Genomic DNA, 21725 nt, shown 5'->3' on the forward strand with positions numbered 1-21725 from the left:
GGAAAAGCCCGCACTGAAATACCCTTGGCAATCTCAAAGTTAATCTCAATCCTCATTGCTACAATTTCCCCTCTTCTGCCTTAGGTGCCTTCACTCCCTCCTTCCACCCTGCAGGCTCTCCTGGAAACTTTGTATCTGAGGTGTTTGGCTTGGTCTATTTCTCACTTCTCCCTCTGGCCACTCCTCTCTGACTCCTCTTTTTCCATCCACTCCCTAAACGTGGGTGCTCTCCTAGTTTCTGTTTTTATCCCCCTTTTTTTCTAGACACTCACTCTCCTGACTTCCCGGTACTCACCTCCTCCATCCAGACACTTTAAGCTGGATTCACCCTTTCACTTCAAGTCATCTCCTTCACTGTTTTTCTTCAGGCCTCTCCTTTTTGTTTCAAGTTTCTCTCTATTCTGGTTAAGGAACCTTGGAGCCGACTAATCTTCTCAGTTCCTGCCTGAAATAGTCTTGAGTTTAGGCTTATGATACCAAAGATGATCTTCTGACTTGGTCTAATGCCTTCCCTAGGGAAGGGGATTCACAGGCACTCTCCTGAGCCCCCTAAACTCTTGGACTGGGCCTATCTCTCTGCGTTTTAATACTTTCCATACTGTACCTTGTGTTGTCATTTTCTGTGTATTTGTCTTATCCGAAAGTTTTTATTATAAACTTGTTGAGGGCAGCAACATTTAGCTTTTTTTTTCTTCCTACCTTATGCCACCTGGCACAATGTGCTTCTAATAATATACCTTTGGTCGCTGAATATCCCTGTGGGTTAATTCTCTTCTAAACAACTCTATAGCAGATTCAGCTTTCTCCTTAAAAACATAGACTCTCAGCCAGACTTGGTGGTGCATACCCTTCATCCCAGCACTCAGAAAGCAGAGGCAGGTGGATCCCTGAGTTCAAGGCCAGACTAGTCTATAGAGTGAGTGCCAGGACAGCCAGGGCAACACAGAGAAACTCTGCCTCAAAAAAAAAACAAACAAAAAAAAAAAACAAAAAAAAAAAAAACAAAACCAACCAACCGACCAAACAAATGCATATACTCTGTGGGATAAAGGTAAGTGGTAATGTTACACTGTCTACTTAGAACCCCAAGGCCTTAGACTTTATCCCCAATACCACACAGACACACCAACAGAAATAACAATAATGTCAGTAGCCAGGCTAAAAAAATTTTCAGTAGTATTTCATCAGCTACTGAATAAAGTTAAACCTCTAGGTGGATCCTCAAGGCCTGCCTAGATATGTTTTAAACCTACATCTTCAGTCTTATCTGTCACACCCATGATCCTTCGACTTTTTTGATACTCCTCTGCAAGTTATTTTTGTTTTGTTTTTGTTTTTGGTGGTTTTTTTTTTTTTTTTTTTTTTTTTTTTTTTTTATGAGACAAGGTTTCTCTGTGTAGCCCTGGCTGTCCTGGAACTCACTCTGTAGACCAAGCTGGTCTTGAACCCAGAAATCCACCTGCCTCTGCCTCCCAAGTGCTGGGATTAAAGGCATGTGCCACCACTGCCTGGCATTCCTCTACAAGTTCTACTTCTTGAAGTGACAAGGAGCCTTTAGAGCCTTCATGCTGTTGGTGGCCTGAATGAAGCCTTCAAGATGCTGCTCACTCCCAAAGCTGCCTTCAGCACTGCTGAAAGTCACCTTGCCCCTGTTCCTCCACACCCTTAAACCCCTCCTGGCCCTGCTTACCAAACACTAGGAGCTTCATTCCCACGTTTACAAGTCTTACCCCTTCCTTCCAGTTAATGGACTTTATTACCAGCCATGTGTGAAGACACTTCTGTTTAGGAAAACAAAACTGATTGTCAGCCATGCTGCATCTTCTTTTGACTGCATTAAGTGTAGAAAGCTTCATTTAAAGCAGGAATCATGTCTCTTTCTGGATCACTGCCTCACTGGCATGGGTATTATACATTTGTTTTCAGTGCTGGGACTAAGCCGGGGTCTTACATTCCCTTGAGCTACTCCTCCATCTCTCCAGTACATATTTTTGAGTGAATATGAGTTATTGTCTTCAGAAGAATAATCCTTTAGCTAGATGCTGGTGATATATGCCTTTAATCCCAGTACTCAAGAGCCTGGGACAAATTCAGCCTGGTCTATAGAATGAATTCAAGGACAGCCAAAGTTACATAGAGAAATCCTGTCTTGAAAGACAAAATCAAAAAAACAAACAAAAACAACAACAACAACAAACCCACCAGGGATCCTACCTGAGGTACATGAGGGGGGCCTGTCTAAAAGTAAAATAAAATAAATAAAAGAATTGACTTTCTTATCTTCAGAGATAAATAATTTTGTGAAGGAAAATCAGAAGATACTAATGTCTAAAGCAGATGATCTTTTGTGACTAGCTTCTAAAGAATGAAAGCATTGGAGACCTAGCCTTTTTAACAGTATTCATTTCTACTAAAGAGAGTCCGGGATCCACCCATTATCCCATTATAACTCTCACCACAACCTCAAGCAGTCTTTATGTTCCCATTTGACAGATGACAAAACTGAAGCTCTCAAGAGGTGTGCTGGCCGAGGTCAGGAGGCTCAGTAACGTGCAATGTGTTGAAAGGCAGTATGACTCCACAGCAGAAACTCTGCCCCACCAGGGAGGGGAGGGACGGACTTGAATATGGAAGAGGCAGGCTGGCACTGTAATTGATGCCTAAACCAGATCTATTAATTAGGAATAAGAGACATAACTGTAAAGTGGCCTAGAATGGGTGTGTCAGCACATCCTGTGGCAGGGCCTCTTTGGGAAGCTCAGTTATCTGTTCTAGGGCGGCTAGAACCTGAGCAAGAGTAACCAGTGGAGATGGAGGGAGTCGCTGGCTGTGCTCAGAGAAATCTGCTTCTTCCCTCCCTCTTCCATTCAGTAAACAGTTTTGACCGGGGAGTGTGTGCCAGTTGCTAGGCTAGGTGCTGGAAATGTGGCAGCCTGGGGAGGGCTAGACACTGGTTGGGCGCATCCCTCCCCTCCCCTCCCCCATGCCTTGCATATTTTGGTCAGGCAAGGTCTCCTTCTTCCTCCTGTTGCCATACTCCCTGGACTCTTGCATCAGCCGTGTTAAGGCCACTGATTGGCTAAAGCTCTTTTGATTCCTCAATCATATTGAAGTCCTGAAGACGTGTCTAGACCACATCTGAAAGGTTTTTGAGACTTCTTCAATTTCAGACCCTGTCAGACTATGAAGCTAACGGGATTCTCATTTATTATTTTTTTCAGAATTAATTTTATGATATCGAATTCTTAGGCCATTTTATTATAATGACTTTACATTGTAGCCATTCCAGGCACTGTGGTTTATCACTCTTTGTGGGTTTTTTACCCCCCCTTGAATTATTATTTTCCGGCTCCCCAATAGCAGAACACAGTTTCTGCCCAGGGAAATCTTGTAGGAAAGAAGCCTCTTGCTCCGACTGGCTTGATCAAGTCAAAGGAGATACTCCACCCACCCACCGAAAGCTTACTCACACGTTGTTCAGTTACTCATTAAACAGGCATTGTGTGAGGTCCCGAACAAGGGCCAGCCCTGACTTCACCTCTTTGGGTTGTCACAGACCCTCAGAAACAGAGTCAGCTACGATCCTAACAGCGACGCTGACGCTTGTTTTTGTCTCTATTCACCAAATTAAGCCCCTTCCTTTCCCAACTCTTGAATCTGTTTTCTTTATGCACAAAATCAAGGAAGTTCAGAAGGAAACTCTCTCTCCGGTCGATGTGCAGAAAACTAGTATTCGTATGTTTGTGTTGATAAAGTCACTTCCCTCGACTGCACATTTTGGATAGAAAATGTCAAGTTTGGAAAAGCTCATCCTTCTTAGTAAAATATGAAAGCTAATCTCTTCTGGGTGCTTCCGGGGCAATTAGCTGGACTTTTCTAGTTTGATCAGTTGAGCGAACCCGCAGCGCCCCCTGCACGCCAAATCTTGCTATAGCTTAGCCCCTGTGAATTGTAAAAGGCTTCCAGGGCCGCTCCAAACGATTCCGTACAGACGATTGTCAGGCCCCATATCATGGTGTTAAGGTCTTAATAAGAAGACAGGCGATGGCTAAGTAAATATCATGTGGCTGCTGAAGGGTCTATCAAGAAGTAAGCTTTCATAAAGCGTCGCAGCCTAAATTCTTATCCCACTGCTTTGGCTTACCCTCTCCTCCCAGAGGCAGGAAGCCTCTGCTCACGACAGGAAATCGCTAAAAGCCCTTGGAAATCTGTCTGCGGCATGGAGACCAGATCTTAAGGTCCAGCCAACCGACACTATAACAGGCTGAGCCAGTGGCTTGATTTTTAAAAAAAGTTTCCTATAGTGTCCTCTTTCTCCCACTCCACTCCAACGGGCCCTGCTACCTATCATGAGGGGCAGAAGGGGTGAAGGGTGGACGCAGTCCTAGCTTTCTAAAGCCTGTGAAATCAGAACAAGTCGTTTCTCTCTGCCTGTTTCCTGCTGTGTCAAAGCAGGGCTGTTGTGAGGACGAAAGCTAACGCAGAAGAACTCTTCAACGGGGCAGCCGGAGTTGTTATTTATATTGCTGTTTTCCCCAAAGTATCCTCAGCAAAAAAAAAAAACAAAAAACAAAAAAAAAAACAAAAAAAAAAAACTGCATCACTTTTTTTTTTTTTATCCCGGTGCTCAGCAACAGGCTCTTCTTACGTAAATCGCGGCGGCCAATGAGCAGGGAGGTGGGCGGGGTTTTATAATAAGCCAATAGGAGCCCGCAGCGACGCTCGGGATAGGACCAGGCGTGTTTCCAGGCTGACTAGGCAAGCCAGTCTCCGAGGCTGTTGAGGGGACTCAAAAGGTCTTTAAAATCTTCTTGCTCTGCCTATCAACCGGGCTCTGATTGGTCTAAAACGCTGCGCCTGCCTCTCCTCAGCCCTCCCTGAGCAGGAAGGGAGCAGGGAGTTCAAGGCTTGCTTTTTTTTTTTAATATTTGAGACTAGGTCTCCTGTACACCAGGCCCATACCTCAAGTCCGGAACTCAAATTCGTTATGTATCTAGAGGCTGATCTTAACTTTATGATGCCCCTGCCACAGCTTCCCAAGTGTCTGGGATTGCAAGGCTGTGTTGCCTTCCCTGGTATTTTAAATCTCTACCCAGTTTTTATCCATTTACACTCTTAAGTGCTTCAATGTGTTAAATTTTTAATATTAAAGACCCTTAAGTGGGGCATGATAATGGTTGTTCGAGGCCCCACTGGGCTACATAGTGATTTATTTTGGTAACTCAGTAAGTGCTAGTATCAGTAAATAAATAAATAAATAAAAAGTGAAAGAGAAACCTGTTGTTTAAGGACCAGAAAGGAACAACTATTGGTTTTCCTAGGCCCTGAGTAGCTGGCTTTCCAGACCTGGCTGCATGAGCTTTGTAGTTTTTACTTATTTGTATTGTCTTTGTAAGCTCTTAGGTACTGCAGGGTCTCTGATAGCACAGGCTTTCCATGGTCTTTTGTAGCCTAGAGGATGACCTTGACAGTCTGTGCGTCCTACCCGCGATCTGAAGTGCTTAGATTATACGCCTGTGCTATCATATCATCATTCCGGGCTCTTTAACTTTTAATTCTTTTTTTGTTTTGTTTTGTTTTTTGCTTTTTGTTTTTTGGATTTTTTTTTTTTTTTCCGAGACAGGGTTTCTCTGTATAGCCCTGGCTGACCTGGAACTCACTCTGTAGAGCAGGCTGGCCTCGAACTCAGAAATCCGCCTGCCTCTGCCTCCCAGAGTGCTGGGATTACAGGCATGTGTCACCATCGCCTGGCCAACTTTTAATTCTTTACAAAAAATTAAGTTGTTTATTTATTTTATGTGTATGTGCCTGTAGGTGCATTAATGTGCACAAGGTACACTCAGGTTACATGAGATCCTAACAAAAAAACATTTGAGAGCTCACCTATAATCCCCTACAATCTTACAACACTGAGGTCATCAGCCCATAGCTAGACTTGTCTTTTCCTGTTCTCGGCAATCATGAAGCACACGGACCATTTAACTCAGCCACATTATCTATAGGAATCTGAGTCCAAAACCTCTGGGAAAGATCTATCTTCCATTCTTCAACATAGCTGAGCTTGGTGGCCCAGGCCTGTAAGCCCAGCTCCCGGGAAGGCTGAGGCAGGCAAATCATAGGTCCAAAGGCCGGTTGGAGAGTTCAGTGAGACCCTGCTCCAAAATGAAAAAGTGAAAGGGTGAGGGGGGCTGGAGAGATGGCTCAGCAGTTAAGAGCACTAGCTGCTCTTCCAGGGGACGTAGGCCCCAGCACCCAGTGTCTCACAAGCACTTGCACTTGCAGAGAATTTGATGTCTTCTTCCAGCCACCCCAGGTACTAGGCATGCAAGCACTGCACAAGCAACACAGCCATACACATTTAAAAACTAAATAAAAACAAGAAGTGCATTGTGAGGCCAGGCATTTGGGTGTAGGGAGTAAGACAGGAGTTGGGGTGTGAGAGAGCACGTGTGCATGTGTGTGCGTGCTCACATGTGTCAAGGCATGCCCGTGGAAGCTCCCACCCGGTGGGAGCCAGTTCTCTTCTTCTACTATTTGATTCTGGGGTGCAATGCAAGTCCTTATGTTGTGGGCAAGTGCCCTTACGCACTTGCACATCTTGCCCGCCCCTTTCTTGTGTTGGAGATCAAACCCTGGGCCTTGAGCATGTTAGGCAACTGCCCCCTACCCCCTAGCACCCCCTACCCCCAGCTAAGCATCCCTTACTTCCTTCTACTTTTGTAAGTTCTTATTAACACACACCTTTGTTCAGGGTCAAGGTGTAAGGTAAGGACAGGTGTTTCTCATTTGCCTTCCCGACTTTTCTTCTCTCCTTTATGTAGTAGTTAAAGAATCATTAACTTCTCCCTCCCACTTAAGAGACAAGGTCTACTATTTTGTGCAGCTGGTATTAAAAACTTGGGCTCAAGCCTAGTTGGTGGCCCAGGCCTTTAGTCCTCAGTACTCGGGAGGCAGAGAGAAGTGGATCTCTGAGTTTGAGGCCAGCCTGGTCTACAGAATAAGTCCCAGGATGGCCAAGGATACATGGAGAAATCCTGTCCCCCCCAAAAAAAACCAAAAGAAACAACAAGAAAAAGAAAGAAAGAAAGAAAGAAAGAAAGAAAGAAAGAAAGAAAGAAAGAAAGAAAGAAAGAAAAGGAAAGGAAAGGAAAGGAAAGGAAAAGAAAAGGAAAGAAAAGAAAAATGGGCTGGAGAGATGGCTCAGTAGTTAAGAGCACTGACTGCTTTTCCCAGAGGTCCTGAGTTCAATTCCTAGCAACCACATGGTGGCTCACAACCATCTGTAATGGGATCTAATGCCCTCTTCTGGCGTGTCTGAAGATAGCAATGGTGTACTCATATAAATAAATCTTGAAAAAAGAAAGAAAGAAAGAAAGAAAGAAAGAAAGAAAGAAAGAAAGAAAGAAAGAAAGAAAGAAAGAAAGAAAGAAAGGAAAGGAAAGGAAGAAAGAGAAAGAAAGAAAGGAAAGAAAACCTTAGGCTCAGGGAATCTTCCTGCCTCAGCTTCTCAGGAGCTGTTGCTGCCACAGAAAGAGTTTTTAATGCTCATTAATTGAGCAACATCTTTCTGAGTACTATCAGGTCAGAGTCAGCTAATTTGTGTAAAACCTGGAGTGAAGCATTTAGATGTGACATCCCCTTTTGCTTGTGTGCCTTATGTTCCGTGCTCCCAGACTAACCTCCAGCTGTCTACTTGCACATGCTATAGAAACAGAGAAACATGATGTATTTGCTTTTCAATTTTAAGTATTTTTTTTAATCTTATGTGTGTGGGTGTCTTGCCTGCCTCTATGTCTGTGAACCATTTGCCTGCCCAGTAACATTGGAGGCCAGAATAAGGCATGGAATCTCCTGGAACTGGAGTTAAAGATGGCTGTGAGCCATTGTGTAGAGGCTGGAATTCAAACCTGGGTCTTTTGGACCCCAAACACAATTTTAAAAGGGAGTGGGACTAGAGAGATAGCCCAGCTGTTAAGAGCACGTGTTGTTCTTACAGAGAACCTGTGTACAGTTCCCAGTACCCACATGGCTGCTCCAGGGTATCAGACATTCTTTTCTGACTCTGTGGGCACCAGGCACACACATGGCACACGTACATACATGTAGAGAACACATACACACACACACACACACACAATAAATAAATAAAGCTTCACAAAACCTTATATCTGGAAATGTTCAAGAGCTTGTATCCTCAGTGAATGAGCAGCTTCCTATTTAAAAGCCAGCTGGAAAGAAGCGGCACTGGGAAAGAAGTTACAAATAAGACTTGATGTTTTACCTTCATAAAAACCAAAATATCTTCAAGTCAAAATCCCCAAACAACTGTGTATGGTGACTGTGCACACCTATAATTCTAGCACTTGGGAAGTAGAGGCAGGAGGATCGGAAGTTTGAGGCCATTTCGGGCTACACGAGACTGTGTGAAAAACAAGAAGAAATTTGTTTTATTTCCATATGAATAAATGACTTACACATTTGGAAGAGTCATGTCTTTTGTGGACCTATGATATTTAGTGCATTTGGCCCTTCTCCCAAGCAAGCAGGCTTCTTGGGCTACCGTTGGAGAGAAAACATGGAAGGAACAGCATTTTCAGGGTCCCTGGTGATGGCACCAGAACCACTCCACCTCAGAGTTTTTTTTTGGGGGGGGGGGATAGAAAATATAGTAGCCAATTAAGTCTTTGATCTGGCCCTATCCCTGTTTTCAGACGTGAGACCAAGGAGATCTGTGAGGATAAGGAGTTGGGTGTGGTGGTGTGGGCCTGGAATCCAGGATAGGAGTCAGGAGATCCAAAGTGGAAGTGGGCATGGGCTACAGCCTAAGACACTGTCTCAAAAAACAAAACAAAAGTCTTGGGGGGGAGGTGTGCACGCAGGGGTGGGGGTGGGGGTGGCTCATGGCTTTAATCCCAGGCCTGAGGAGACAGAGGCTGGCAGATCTCTGAGTTCGAAGCTAGCCTGCTCTACAGAGTAAGTTCCTAGACAGCCAGAGCTACATAGAGAAACCCTATCGAGCCAGAGAGGGAGAGGGATGGGGATGGGGAGGGGAGGGGGAGGGGAGGAGGAGAGAAGTGAAATAGTAATTTAAAGCCATAAGAAGAAATAAAATATTCTAGTAAAAGTATTGACATAGGTTGATGTAAACTGCAGGGGAAGGCTGAGAAGATTAAAGTATTTGTTGCACAAGGGTAAGGACCCAAGTTCGAGTCCTCAGAATCCATACAAGGCCAGGCGGATGTGGTAGTTAGCTGGTGGCCCATTTGTGACTCTAGCACTTAGAAAGCCAGGCCAAGGGAGCCCCAGAGCAAGTTGAATAGCCAGACTAGCTTTAATGGTGAATTCTGGATTCAACTGACCTACCGTGCCTCACATGCCATACCTGTACACACACACACACACACACACAGAGCTGGGCATGGTTGTTCATGTCTGTGATCCCAGTATTGGGGAAGCTGAAGCAAGAGGATTGTTGTTTATTTCTGGCTAGCCTGTGCAACATAATGCTTTAAGGAGTAAGACCTCAGCAAAATAAGAAATTCAGTCGGCCATACTGCCAAGCTCAGGTGATTTATCATTCAAAGGGTTAATGATTAATTTTTGTTATGTTCATTAGGTCAGATTTTTAAAATAGAATTTGCACGAGTGTTTTGCCTGTGTGTATGTATGGGCACCATGTTTGGGCCTGTGATGGTTCGTATATGCTCGTCCCAGGGAGTGGCACTATTAGGTGTGGCCTTGTTGGAGGAAGTGTGTCACTGTGGGGATGGGCTTGGAGATCTTCTTCCTCGCTGCCTGAGGATGTCCAGTCTGTTCCTGGCTTCCTTCAGATGAAGATGGAGAACCCTCAGCTCCTCCTGCACCACGCCTACCTGAACGCTGCCATGCTTCTGCCTTGATGACAATGGACTGAACCTCTGAACCTGTAAGCCAGCCCCAATTAAATGTTGTCTTTTATAAAACTTGCATTGGTCATGGTGTCTGTTCACAGCAGTGAAACCCCAACTAAGACAGGGCCTGATGCCCATGGAGTCCAGAAGAGGTCACCAGGCATTGGATCTCCTGGAATTGAAGTTACAGACAGTTGTGAGTCCCATGTGGGTGCTGGGAACTGAATCTACATCTTTAGAAGTAGTGTTTTAACCACTGAGCCATCTCTCTAGCCCATGAATTAAAAAAAAAAAAAACCAAAACAAACAAACCAAAAAAAAAACCCCCAAAAAAACCAAATTCAAAAAACTAAAAAAAAAATAATTATTTTTATGTATATTAATGTTTTGCCTTTATGTCTGTGTACATGCATACAGAGCTTGTGGAAGGCAGAAGAGGGTATCAATCCCCTGGCAGCAGGTGGTTGTTAGCTGCCCCATGGTGCTGTGAGTCCAACCCAGATCCTCTGGAAAAGCAACAAATGCTTTTAACTACTGGGCCATCTCTCCAGCCTCTTGTTTGTTTTAAAGATTTATTTTATGTATGTGAGTACACTGTCACTGTCTTCAGACACACCAGAAGAGGGCATCAGATCCCATTACAGATGGCTGTGAGTTGCTGGGAATTGAACTCAGGGCCTCTGGAAGAGCAGCCAGTGCTCCTAACCAATGAGCCATCTCTCTCCAGCCCCGTTTTTGTTTTTTTTAAGACAATGTCATCAAAAAGCCCAAGTTGGCTTCAAATTGCCTATGTACGGAGACTGTAGGAGTGAGACCTAGAACTCCTGGTCTCACTGCCTTTTCCTCTTGGATGCTAAAATTATCAGCTGTACCTGAATTATTTTTAAATAAGAGCTAGATATGGTAGTACGTGTCTGGAAATTCCAGCACTTCAGAGAGTAATCTAGGAGAATCATGAATTCAAGGCCAGCCTAGGCTATGTAGCGCACATGGTGTGTGTGTGTGTGTGTGTGTGTATGTATAATGTATATGTGTGTATATATATATATATATTTTTTTTTTAAAGAAATTGAGAATGAAGCCAGGCATGGTGGAACATACCTTTAATCCCATTTGGGAAGCAGAGGCAGGCATATCTGTTGAGTTTGGGGCCAGCCAGGTCTACAGAGCAAGTTCCAATCTAGCCAGGGCTAAACAGAGCAAACAAACAAACAAATAAACAAAAAACAAAGAAAAAAGAAAGTGAGAATAAACTTGCTTGGTTTGGTGACACAGGTCTACACTCAATCCCAGCGCTGAGGAGGTAGAGCAACGTGATTAGTTTGAGACCAGCCTGGGCCTTGTCTGAAGCAAAATAAACTCAATAACAAAGAGAAAGGGAAGAAAGGGAGGGAGGGGGAGACCAAAAGAGAGAGAAAAAAGTATATTCACTCTTGGGAGCAGAGGCAGGAGGATTGCTATTGATTTGAATCGGACCATCCTGATTAGCACACAAAACCCCAAGAAAACAAAACAAAAAATAACCAAAGGGCTGGGGGTCAGGGTTAAAATGAGTTTTCATTAAGTTCTTCCTTTTGCTAACTCCCAAGTGATAGATCCCTAGGCATTCTGCTGATGTTATTCTATATAATAATAAAAATAAAAATGTATTTTTATTGTAATAAAAGGAAAGAAAGGAGGATGACCGGAAGAAGGAATAAGGGACTGAGGAGCAGGATACAGAGATTAAGCATGCTTGTGGCCAGTCTAGCCTGCTACTGCACCATACCGTGGCTACTCCACCACACTGGTACCTCCATGTGCACTGGGGAACAGGTGTCAATCTCCAGGATCAGGTTTGCTCTTTCAGAGGCAGCCTTCTTTAAGTGTATTTCCATTGAGCCGTACGTCCTCTTGTCCAGTCCCCCATCCATCTTTTCCATCATCCTGTCCCTTTGAGGCACAGGCCTGGTGCTGGGCCTAACCTCTTCTCTTCCAGCTTCCCACACACATTGCCTTTGGAGAACTGCCCACATTTTTGTCTAACCCTTTTTTAACAACCGTATCTTTCCCAGTAGGCCATGGATTCCATAAGAAAAGGAGCTGTCGCTATTTTGTAGCCGGATCTCCAGCGAACACTGCGTGCATATAGTAGATACCAAAAGTAACTTTGCTGGATGAAATTTTAAAGAAAATTAAAAGGCTGACTTGTTCCGCGGCACAGCGCTAAGCAAGCCCGCTGGAAGCTTTGGGTTCAGGCCCCAGCATTGCATAAAACTGTGTGCTGGAGGCACACACCCACGCACTCTCGAGGTTGGGCTCGGCGGGGAAGGGCACTTGCTGTGTAAGCTGGAGGACCTCACTTTAGATCCCAACACCCACATAAAAACTGGGCGTGGCTCTGCACATGTTAGCTCTGAGCTTGGCTGGGTGGAGGGAGGAGATAGGATTGTTAAGGTGGCTGGCTGTTAGGTTTTTTGAGAACCCTTTCTCTGGACAGACACAAAGAAACACCTGCCCCCTCCTTATCAGCATCAACAACAACCTAGAGCAGGATTTCATGAAAGCCCAGCTTGAGAAACCAATTCGTTTACTAGACTTGTTTAGAACATGACTTGCCCGAAGCACCCGCACCACCAGAAAGCCTTACCTCAGCAAGCAAGAGGACTTCCCTATAGCTGCCCTGAATGAGGCCCGCCCTTCAGTTAGCCTTCCACAGACTGTATATTCAAGTACCTCTCTCGGGGAGACTGCCAGGCCTTGTACAGGCAGGGCAGGAATTAGATACAGCTCACTGGGAAGTGCATGAGGAAGGAACTAGAATCCTAGGTAAGGGTTTAATCACCCAGCTTAGGCCCCTCCTTCTATGAGGGAAGGTCAAGAGTGATTTTCTCGGTCATTTTTAAGTAGGCACAGCTGTTCTGGGGCTGACAGAGCCACCTATCCAACACTGGCCAGCCACATGGCTAAAAACCTTTGAGCTGCAGGCTCAGTGAGAGGCCCTGTCTCAAGGGAGTTAAGGTGGAAGCTCATGGGACACTGTATCCTGGTCGGGTGGTGGCGCACGCCTGTAATCCCAGCACTCTGGGAGGCAGAGGCAGAGGCAGAGGCAGAGGCAGGCGGATCTCTGAGTTCGAGGCCAGCCTGGTCTACAGAGTGAGTTCCAGGACAGCCAGGGTACACAGAGAAACCCTGTCCCGAAAAAAACCAAGTCCAAAAAAAAAAAAAAAAAAAAGGACATTGCATCCTGGCCCAGCCTCATGCATGTGATAAGTCGTGGAGTCCAAGGCCTGCCTGGGATATATGAGACCTGCCACAAAACAAAACATTAAAAAAATAAAATTAAATTAAAAAAATACTAGGTTCTTTTTTTTCTTTCTTTCTTTTTAGCCTAGAATATGTAACAATGCTTATAGAAATTCAGGAATGACCCAGAGCTCTCTCTGGGCAAAGAGACCAAAAAAAAAAAAAACCCAAGCCAAACCAAACCAAACCAAAAACCACAGATACCACCTTTAAAATAGCTATACCTCTTGGTGACGAGAGTAGAAACTGAATTTTCGTCCTTGCTGGGCCTTCAGTCCAGTATCTTGGACAGACAGTAAACTGCTCAGACAGACAGGCCAGTGACTCTCAATTCTAGCCATAGTTTGGTGGTGGTGGTGGAGACACAGGGAGATTTTTTAAAATACCAATGTCCAGGACCGATTCTCTTGACTCAGTCTTTGAATTCTGAGGTATTCACTACTTCTGACAGTTCATTTTTTTAAAGATTATATATATATATATATATATATATACCGTACACTGTCACTGTCTTCAGACACACTCAGAAGAGGGCATCAGGTCCCATTACAGATGGTGGTGAGCCACCATGTGGTTGCTGGGAATTGAACTCAGGACCTCTGGAAGAGCAGCCAATGCTCTTAACCAGAGCCATCTCTCCAGCTCCCACCCCCCAAACAGCTATTTTTGTTTCTTCTTTGATCAAAAATATATTTATTTAATAGTCAGCTGTGGTGGTATAACCACTAAGGGTGGAGCTCTATGAAGCTGAGGCCAGCCTGGGCTACAGAACAAGTTCCAGGACAACCAGGGCTGCACAGAGAAACCTGTCATTGAAACATCAAATACAGGAATAAGAGTGTATGAGTCTTTGGTGTTTGCTTACATGTATGTATATCATACCCACACTTGGTGCCTTTGTCCCTAGATCTCCTGGAACTGGAGTTATAAACAGCTATGAGCCACCCTGTGGGAGCTAGGAACTGAACTTGTGTCCTCTGCAAAAACAGCAAGTGTTCTCAACTGCTGAGCCCTCTCTCTAGCTCCCTTTTCTTGTGAGATAAGGTTCTGCAATGGAGTCCAGGATGGCTTGAGATGCGCCTGTGTCAGCCTTAAGTGTTGAGATTATGTGTGTAAGTCACCTTAGGTAGGAGGGCAGATGTGTGTGTTTTGTGTGTATGTGTTGCGTAGGTACTAAGCTACATGTACTTGTGAGCACATGAGTAGAGTCTGTGCCAACACAAACCACAGCCGTGTTTACACTTACTACCAAGGGGCTTTCTTCATCCATCCATCAGTCCGTCCACCCATCTACCCTCAGAGGAGGAGACAGCACCACTTCTCACACAGCATGGAAGAGGGAGCTATTGGGTATCAAACTGGGCGGTGGTGGTTTTTTACAGGCACACACCTGTAATCCCAGCACTCTGGGAGGCAGAGGCAGGAGGATTTCTGAGTTCGAGGCCAGCCTGGTCTACAGAGTGAGCTCCAGGACAGCCAGGGCTACACAGAGAAACCCTGTCTCGAAAACCAAAAACAAACAAACAAACAAACAAAAAAACACATCCCTGGAACCATAGCTAAGGGTTTTGAGAGCACTGTGCAGAGGAAACAGCTTTTCTGCTCAGGACAAACTTCATCACGAGACCTGTGAGAAGTGACCTCACAACCTGCATCAGTAACTTTGGCTGTAAAATTAAACCAGGGCTGGGGATGTAGCACAGTGGGAAGGAGCATGCTTAGTACACGTAAGATCCTTCATTTGCTTTCCAGGACTATCACGTTTAAAAAAGCATGCATAATTAATGAACATAATTTGCCAAAAATAACTTCAGATGTAACAAGCAAATAATTGTAACATGGCTCATAACTTATACATTTTGTGCAAGCTGTAAATAGTCTATTTTGTAAAATTCTATAGGATGTTTAAAAAAAAAAAGTAAAGGAAAAAGAAACCAAAAAATAGGCTGGTAAGATGGCTCTGCGGGTAAAGGTGCCAGGATGCCTGGCAATGACCTGAGTTTTATCCCCAGAACTTGTCCTCTGATCTCTGTGGCACAAACACACACACTCACCACTCCAGACCTTCCCACCTAAAATAACTGTTTATAAAACACACACACACACACACACACACACACACACACACACACACACACACCACACACCAGGGTCAGTGACAGGTTTCAGTGGGTCAAGGTGCTTGCTGCCAATCCGCCAACCTGCTTCAATGCCCAGGACCCACAGCATCTCTTCCAAGTTGTCACTGATACTCCCCACCCCCAGCACACAAGCTGTGGTACCTACACACATGCACAAAAGACAAAAGTAATTTAAGAAAACCATAATAAAACAAAGCTATAGTTTGTTAAATCAGAATAAAAACAAACCCCAGAGAGTGCCCCAGTGAGGGACACAGGTAGTTTGGAAGCTGCTTAGACAGTCTGCTGTGGTAAAACGCTGAGTCACCTACACATTGTATGAATACTCACACAGTTAGGTTTCCTCAGTTCCAGCACCAGGGGAAAAACAGGTCTGGAATGAGATCTCCGTACTGATGGTCTACATAGGTTTCACAGTATTATTCCTGGTAACCTTTTGATACCTACTGCTAGGATTATACCCAGGTCCTCATGCATATCTAAGCAATGACTTTACTACTTAGTTTAACCACTGGTCATTCTTCTTGAGACATGGTCCCCGGAAGGCTAGACTGTATTTTTTTTTTTCTGGAACTTACAGACCAGGCTGGCCAGGAACTCACTGAAATCTGCCTGCCTCTGCTTCCCAAGTGCTGGAATCAAAAGCACATGCCACCACTGCCTGGCTCTATGTATCTTTTTAAAAAAATTTGTTGAAAAGTGAAAAAAAAAATTTAAAAATGCATTATAGGTGTCTTGCCTGCTTGTGTGTCTGTGCACGTGTGTTTAGTGCCTGTGGGTAGAAGAGGGCGTCTGATCTCCTGGGACTGGAGTTACAGATGGTGGTGAGTCGCCATGTGGATGCTGGTAATTGAATCCAGGTCCTCTGGAAGAGCAGCCAGTGCTCTTAACCACTGTGTAGCCTCTTTAGCCAAATACCACTCTAGGTGACTTATGCAGTGCCGGGGCCTGAACCCACAGCTAGGGAAGACTCTTATCATTGAAGCTACATTCCAAACTTGTGTATGATTTCTAAATGCAGTTGTCTCAAGATTAGAGCAATAGCTTAATAGCTCGTTCACACGAAGAGGCCTTCCAGTAAGACATTGCTCTTGTTTCTGGCCCCTGCAGTAGCAGCTTTGGAAACCATCTTCACTCTGTCCTCCAGACTGCTCCTAAGCTTTATGCATCGGACTGGGATTTACATTTCCAGATTTCTCTGCACATTCTGGTTAGATTGAGGGTTTATTTAGTAGAACCCTCAACTTATTCTAATGGATGACAAGTGTCTGTGGTTCAGTGGTTCTCAACTTCCTTCCTAATGCTTCAACCCCTTAATGATTTGGTTGCTACTCCTTAACTGGAATTTCGCAGCTGCTTTTGATCAGAATGTCAGTTTTTGATAGTTCAGATGTTCTTAGGTGGCTCCTGGGAAAGGAGGGATTTGTGGGTCGTTCTACCCACAAATGGGGTCTGAAGCCAAAGGTCAAGGACTGCTGCTCTAGACAGTAGAAAGCATCAGGCAAGTTTCCTGGTGGTAATTTATTATCTGTTAGTAGCACACAGACCAAATGTTAAATCATTCAAAACAATGTCTCTACAGAAGTGGGGAGTGATACCTGCCACTCTGTGAGGGACTGACTGTGTGGCGTTTAATGATGATGATGATTACTCTTTAGGTTTTTAATCTTCATCTTATGCCGTTCAATTTGCTTCTGCAGACGCTCGATCTCCTTGGAATGGTGGTCGATCTCATCTTCATGGTGTTTTCTCAGGGCGGCCAGCTGTTCTCGAGTCTTCTCTCTACAAAAAAACAGTGGCTGAGGGTTCAATTCCAATCTTTTATCCCAAAGAGATCTTTATTTTACTTTGATCACATTTACTTGTGTGTGCACGGGGTGGGGTGGGGTAGGGTGCAGCTTGTGGCGGTCGGCTCTCTCCATCTATCAAGTGAGTCCCAGGCAGCAGAACTTAGGGTTCATTGTCTTGGTTACAGAACATCTTTAGCTTCTACTGTCATTTCACAGCCTCCTGAGGAGATCTTTAACCATTATCAAGGATCCCTAAGGCAGGCCGAGCTGGCAGTTCACTACTCGAATCCCAGCATCCTGAGGGTCACAGGAGGGGGTCACTGCAAGTCTGAAGCCAGCCTGAGACCCAATACAACTCGAATTAGAGTATCTCAGAAGCCAGAAACCAGGGGCTGCAGAGATGACTCCCCTCGGGCTCAGTGCCCAGCACCCATATAATGGCCTACAACCATCTATAATTGCTGTTTTGGGGTAAGTTCTCAATTTAAGCTTCCTGAGTTAGGAGGGAATATGGCTCAATGATTAAAAGCACTTGCTCTCCTAGAGAACTCAGGCTCCATTTCTAGAAATCACATAGCAGCTCACAGTCACGTGTAACTGCGGTTCTAGGGTTCTAGCCTCCACAGGTACCAGATACTCATGGGGCACACATACATATATGCAGGCAACACACACATAATCAGAGTGGAGAAATGGCTCTGAGATTAAGATAATGGATTTCTTTTCTAGAAGACTCCAAATTCAATTCCCAGCACCCTCAGGCAGCTCACAGGCAGTTGGACCTGCAACTTCTTCCTTTCTTTTATGTGTATGAGTACACTGTAGCTGTCTTCAGACACACCAGAAGAGGGTGGTGGGTTCCATTACAGATGGTTGTGAGCTACCATGTGGTTGCTGGGAATAGAAGGCAGGTCTTCTGGAAGAGCAATCAGTGCTCTTAACCACTGAGCCATCTCTCCAGCCCCCAGGCATCCATTTCAAGAGCTCAGAACTGCGCGTATCTCTAATTTCAAGGGCACCTGGACTTGTGCACATTTCCCAACACAGTCACAGAATTAAAAATAAATCTTTAAAAGAAAGAAAACCCAAACACAACCCAACAAAATAACACATAAGGTAAAGGACATAGATCCCAGGCCAGGAGTTGTGGCATAAGCTGATAATTCCAACACTTGGAAGGCTAAGGGAAGAGAATTGTCATCCTGATAATTGGTTTTTTGTTGTTGTTTCGTTTTGTTTTGGTACTGAGACTTGAACCCCAAGTCTCTGTTTAAGCTCTTATTCCATAAATGAGCAACAACCCCTATGGGCTTAGCACAGAGACCAAAGGAGAACCGGAAGCAAGATTAGTTTCTGGCTGCTCTCCAGTGGACAGAAGTTAGTTAAAGATAACCCAGGGCTGGGAAAAGGTTGTAGATAGACCTAGTCCACTCCCTATTTCTAACCAGTCGAGAGAAATGTACAACCCAGGGCCTGAGTAGTGCAAAAGTCTTCCGGAGTGGGGGAAGTCTAACCTTGAGCTGATACTATCTAGTTCATGAGAATTGGAGACACGTGGAAGATCTAGAAATGGCTGACAGGATCTGCGGCCTCAAGGAATGGACGCAGCCTTTCAAAACTAAAGAGAGGAGAGGACAGCTGGGGAGAAAAGATGGGGGTGACAGTGAGTGAGCCGGACTCAGAGACTCTGCTTGTACTGGCCAGCCGGATGTAAACACAGCTCAGATCACCCGGAGGAGTCTCGCACAACCAGGGCTGCAGAGGGGATTTACTGTGGGCCGGGAAGATGACAGCAAACGCTAGATAAATTAGGAGACGACCTGAGTCTCTGCTGAGTTCTGCAGAACCGGTGTAAAAGGCTTAGGGCTGGGTGGGAGGCCAGCAGTGTGATGCTGGCCGTCTCCACCACGTTAAAACGTGATGGCTTCATCGGCCTTGGAATTCTGCCAGAAGATGGGCGCCCCAGAGGAACAGGTAAAGATGGGCGGAGCGACATTGAGCGTAGAAAGGACAGTGAGGACGATTGGGGGCTGGACTCGGGACCAGGTGGGCCTCACCGGAAGTACCGATCCTCTTCAGCCTTCTCTCGTTTTCCGAAGGCCCCACCAGCTTCTCGGATGGAGCCGGCGCCCGTATCCATGCTCTCCGACTGCAAAGAGAGTCGTGGACATAAAAAAAGGCACAACAAGGGAGAGAGGACCCGCGCTCCGCGATGGGCGGTGGGTCGTGCCGCCACCTACCGAGTCCGAGGCGAAACCTCGGGTTTGTAGGACCCTCATACCCCAGACACCGAGCCGAGCTCGAGCCGCCAGCGCTGAGCCTGCCATTGTCTTCGGCTTTGCTCCGCTCCCGCTGCGGGTGTGGCTGCTTCTCTCCTAGCGCGCTAACTGCGAGGGCGGCTGAACCGCCAATCTATACGCTGGGGAGGCGGGACTAGCACGGAAACGGCGAATCAGGATGGAGGGGCGGGGCTTATGACTTACTGCAGCGATTGTTGAGAGGGAGGCGGGTTTATGCTTTAGCTAACAGTTAATAAACAGGGTTCTGATGCGTCACGACCCAGGAGTCCAGCGAGCGGTGTCAGAAAATTGAAATCTTGGCTTTTGGTCTCGTTAGAGTGAGGCATTTCGTTCACTCCCATCGCACAATTTCCGTCTTAAGGTCGATTTTATTAAAGATGTACATGTTGGCAATCCCTATAGACATCCCATAGATTGGGGAAATACAAGGTTGTGTTAGCTATGCCTAGGATGCCCACAGCCGATATCAACCTCCAACATACCTCTATTTATACATATGAGATCGTGTTCATCTCGTAGGGGTATTGTTCTTTGGTTATATTGCCACTGCAGTCTCTTCTCTCATCTTAAATGTTACTTTCTCAAAGAAACCCTTCTTTGACCTCCTAGTCATCCTGCTGTCAGCAATTTTTTATCCTGCTTCCGAGTCTTTTCTCAAAGTTTACCTTGTGAAGCCATCAGAGTCTTAGTACGTAGTGAATAAGTATTTTTGAACTGTATTAATGGCAGTGAATGGAACTAATAACTTGGTGACGGGGTACAAGGACACTGAAACGTCCATCAAGTGAACTGGTGGCACAAACCTGTAATCCTAGCACTCCTGAGGCATATGCAGAGAGGAAGAGCAGACAAGCTTAATGTAGCCTATTCGACAAGGGAATTCTGGGCCAGCCAGGGCTTCATAACAAGACCCTGTTTTAAGAAACAGTCCTCTTCACCTCCCAACACACACACACACACACACACACACACACACACACCCCACACAGGGCTAGTGCTGGGCCCCAGTGGTGGAAGGAGAGAACTGACTCCTGAAAGTTATTCTCTGTCTTCTCCATGTGCATTGTGGCACTGTGCCCCCACCAATAAATATAATTTTAAAAATTAAATAACAAGCTCCCAGCACAAATACTTGCACAGGCATGTTCATAGTATCTCCCATCCCATTTTGTCCCTCCCTCCCTAGATGAGATCTGTTGTAACTCAGGAGGGCCTCAGACTCCCAGTGTGGAGAGCTATGTTTCCTCATCTCTCTGTCTCCACCTCCCAAGTGTTAGGGTTACAGGCATGTGCCCAGCTTCATAATACTTATTTCATAGTGGTCCAAAGGTGAGAATACCCCAAATGATGAACTACTGAAGAGGTCAACAAATCGTTCCATAGACATATTTTAGTGTATGCTGGGCTGTGGTGGCACATGTCTGCAGAGTGAGTTCAAGGACAGTCAGGGCTATACAGAGAAACCCTGTCTTGAAAAACCAAAGCTGAGGGCAGGGGCATACTTTTGTGGAATTTGTTATCACCGTAAAATGCAGTAAAAAATTTTTTTTGTTTGTTTGGTTTTTTTTTTTTTTTGAGACAGGTTTTTCTTCATAGGCCTGACTGTTACACTTACTCTGGAGACCAGGCTGGCCCCAAACTCAGAAGATCTGCCTACCTTTGCCTCTTCAGTACTAGGATAGGCTCTACTGAGATAAACTTAAAAAAAAAAAAAAAAAAAAAAGCTACATGGTGGTTATCCACACCAATCCCAGCACTCCCTGGAGGCATGTGGATCTCTGTGAGTTTGAAGTCAGCCTGCTCTACAGAGAGAATTTTAGAACAACCACAGAGAAATCCTGTGTCAAAAGAGCAAAAAACAAAAACAAAAACAAAAACCCTGCTACATGGAAAACACTAAATACAAAAAGAATTGTATAAGTAGATTCCATCCATGGGAAATGTCCAGAATAGTATGTACATCCAGAGACAATAGATTCCCTATTGTCAGAGACTGGGGAAGGGTGAAATATATATTGATTTTTCAAGACAGGGTCTCTTGGTGCATCCCTGGCTCTTCTGGAAATAAAAAAAAATTTTTTTTCTTTTTAAAATAAAATGTGTGACTAGCCATAGTTGTGCATACCTCCTAGAACTCTAGAGGCAGAGGCAGGCACACCTTGGGTTCCAGCAGCCAGGCCTATGTAGAGAGACCCTATCTCAAAAATAAAACAAAAACAACAAAAAGTGTGTTGGTCTGCGTTGGCTAACTATTGCATACATGTGAAGTCAGAAGGCAACTTTTAGGAGTCTCTTTTTCACTCTGTAAGCCTTGGGGGT

General features: G+C 45.1%; 1 protein-coding gene across 1 annotated transcript; it reads right to left on the reverse strand.

Moving 5' to 3' along the window:
- Positions 1-16822: 16822 nt before the first annotated feature.
- Atp5if1 (ATP synthase inhibitory factor subunit 1) lies at positions 16823-19501 on the reverse strand. The gene is made up of 3 exons (XM_052177597.1): positions 19347-19501; positions 19164-19255; positions 16823-17098 (listed from the first exon to the last, which is right to left on the reverse strand). The coding sequence occupies exons 1-3, from the start codon at positions 19431-19433 to the stop codon at positions 16948-16950; spliced, it is 330 nt and encodes a 109-aa protein (XP_052033557.1). The 5' UTR covers positions 19434-19501; the 3' UTR covers positions 16823-16947.
- Between the last annotated feature and the right edge of the window lie 2224 nt (positions 19502-21725).

This window comes from Apodemus sylvaticus, chromosome 3 (genome assembly GCF_947179515.1).
Source record: "Apodemus sylvaticus chromosome 3, mApoSyl1.1, whole genome shotgun sequence".
Classification (NCBI taxonomy): Eukaryota; Metazoa; Chordata; class Mammalia; order Rodentia; family Muridae; genus Apodemus; species Apodemus sylvaticus.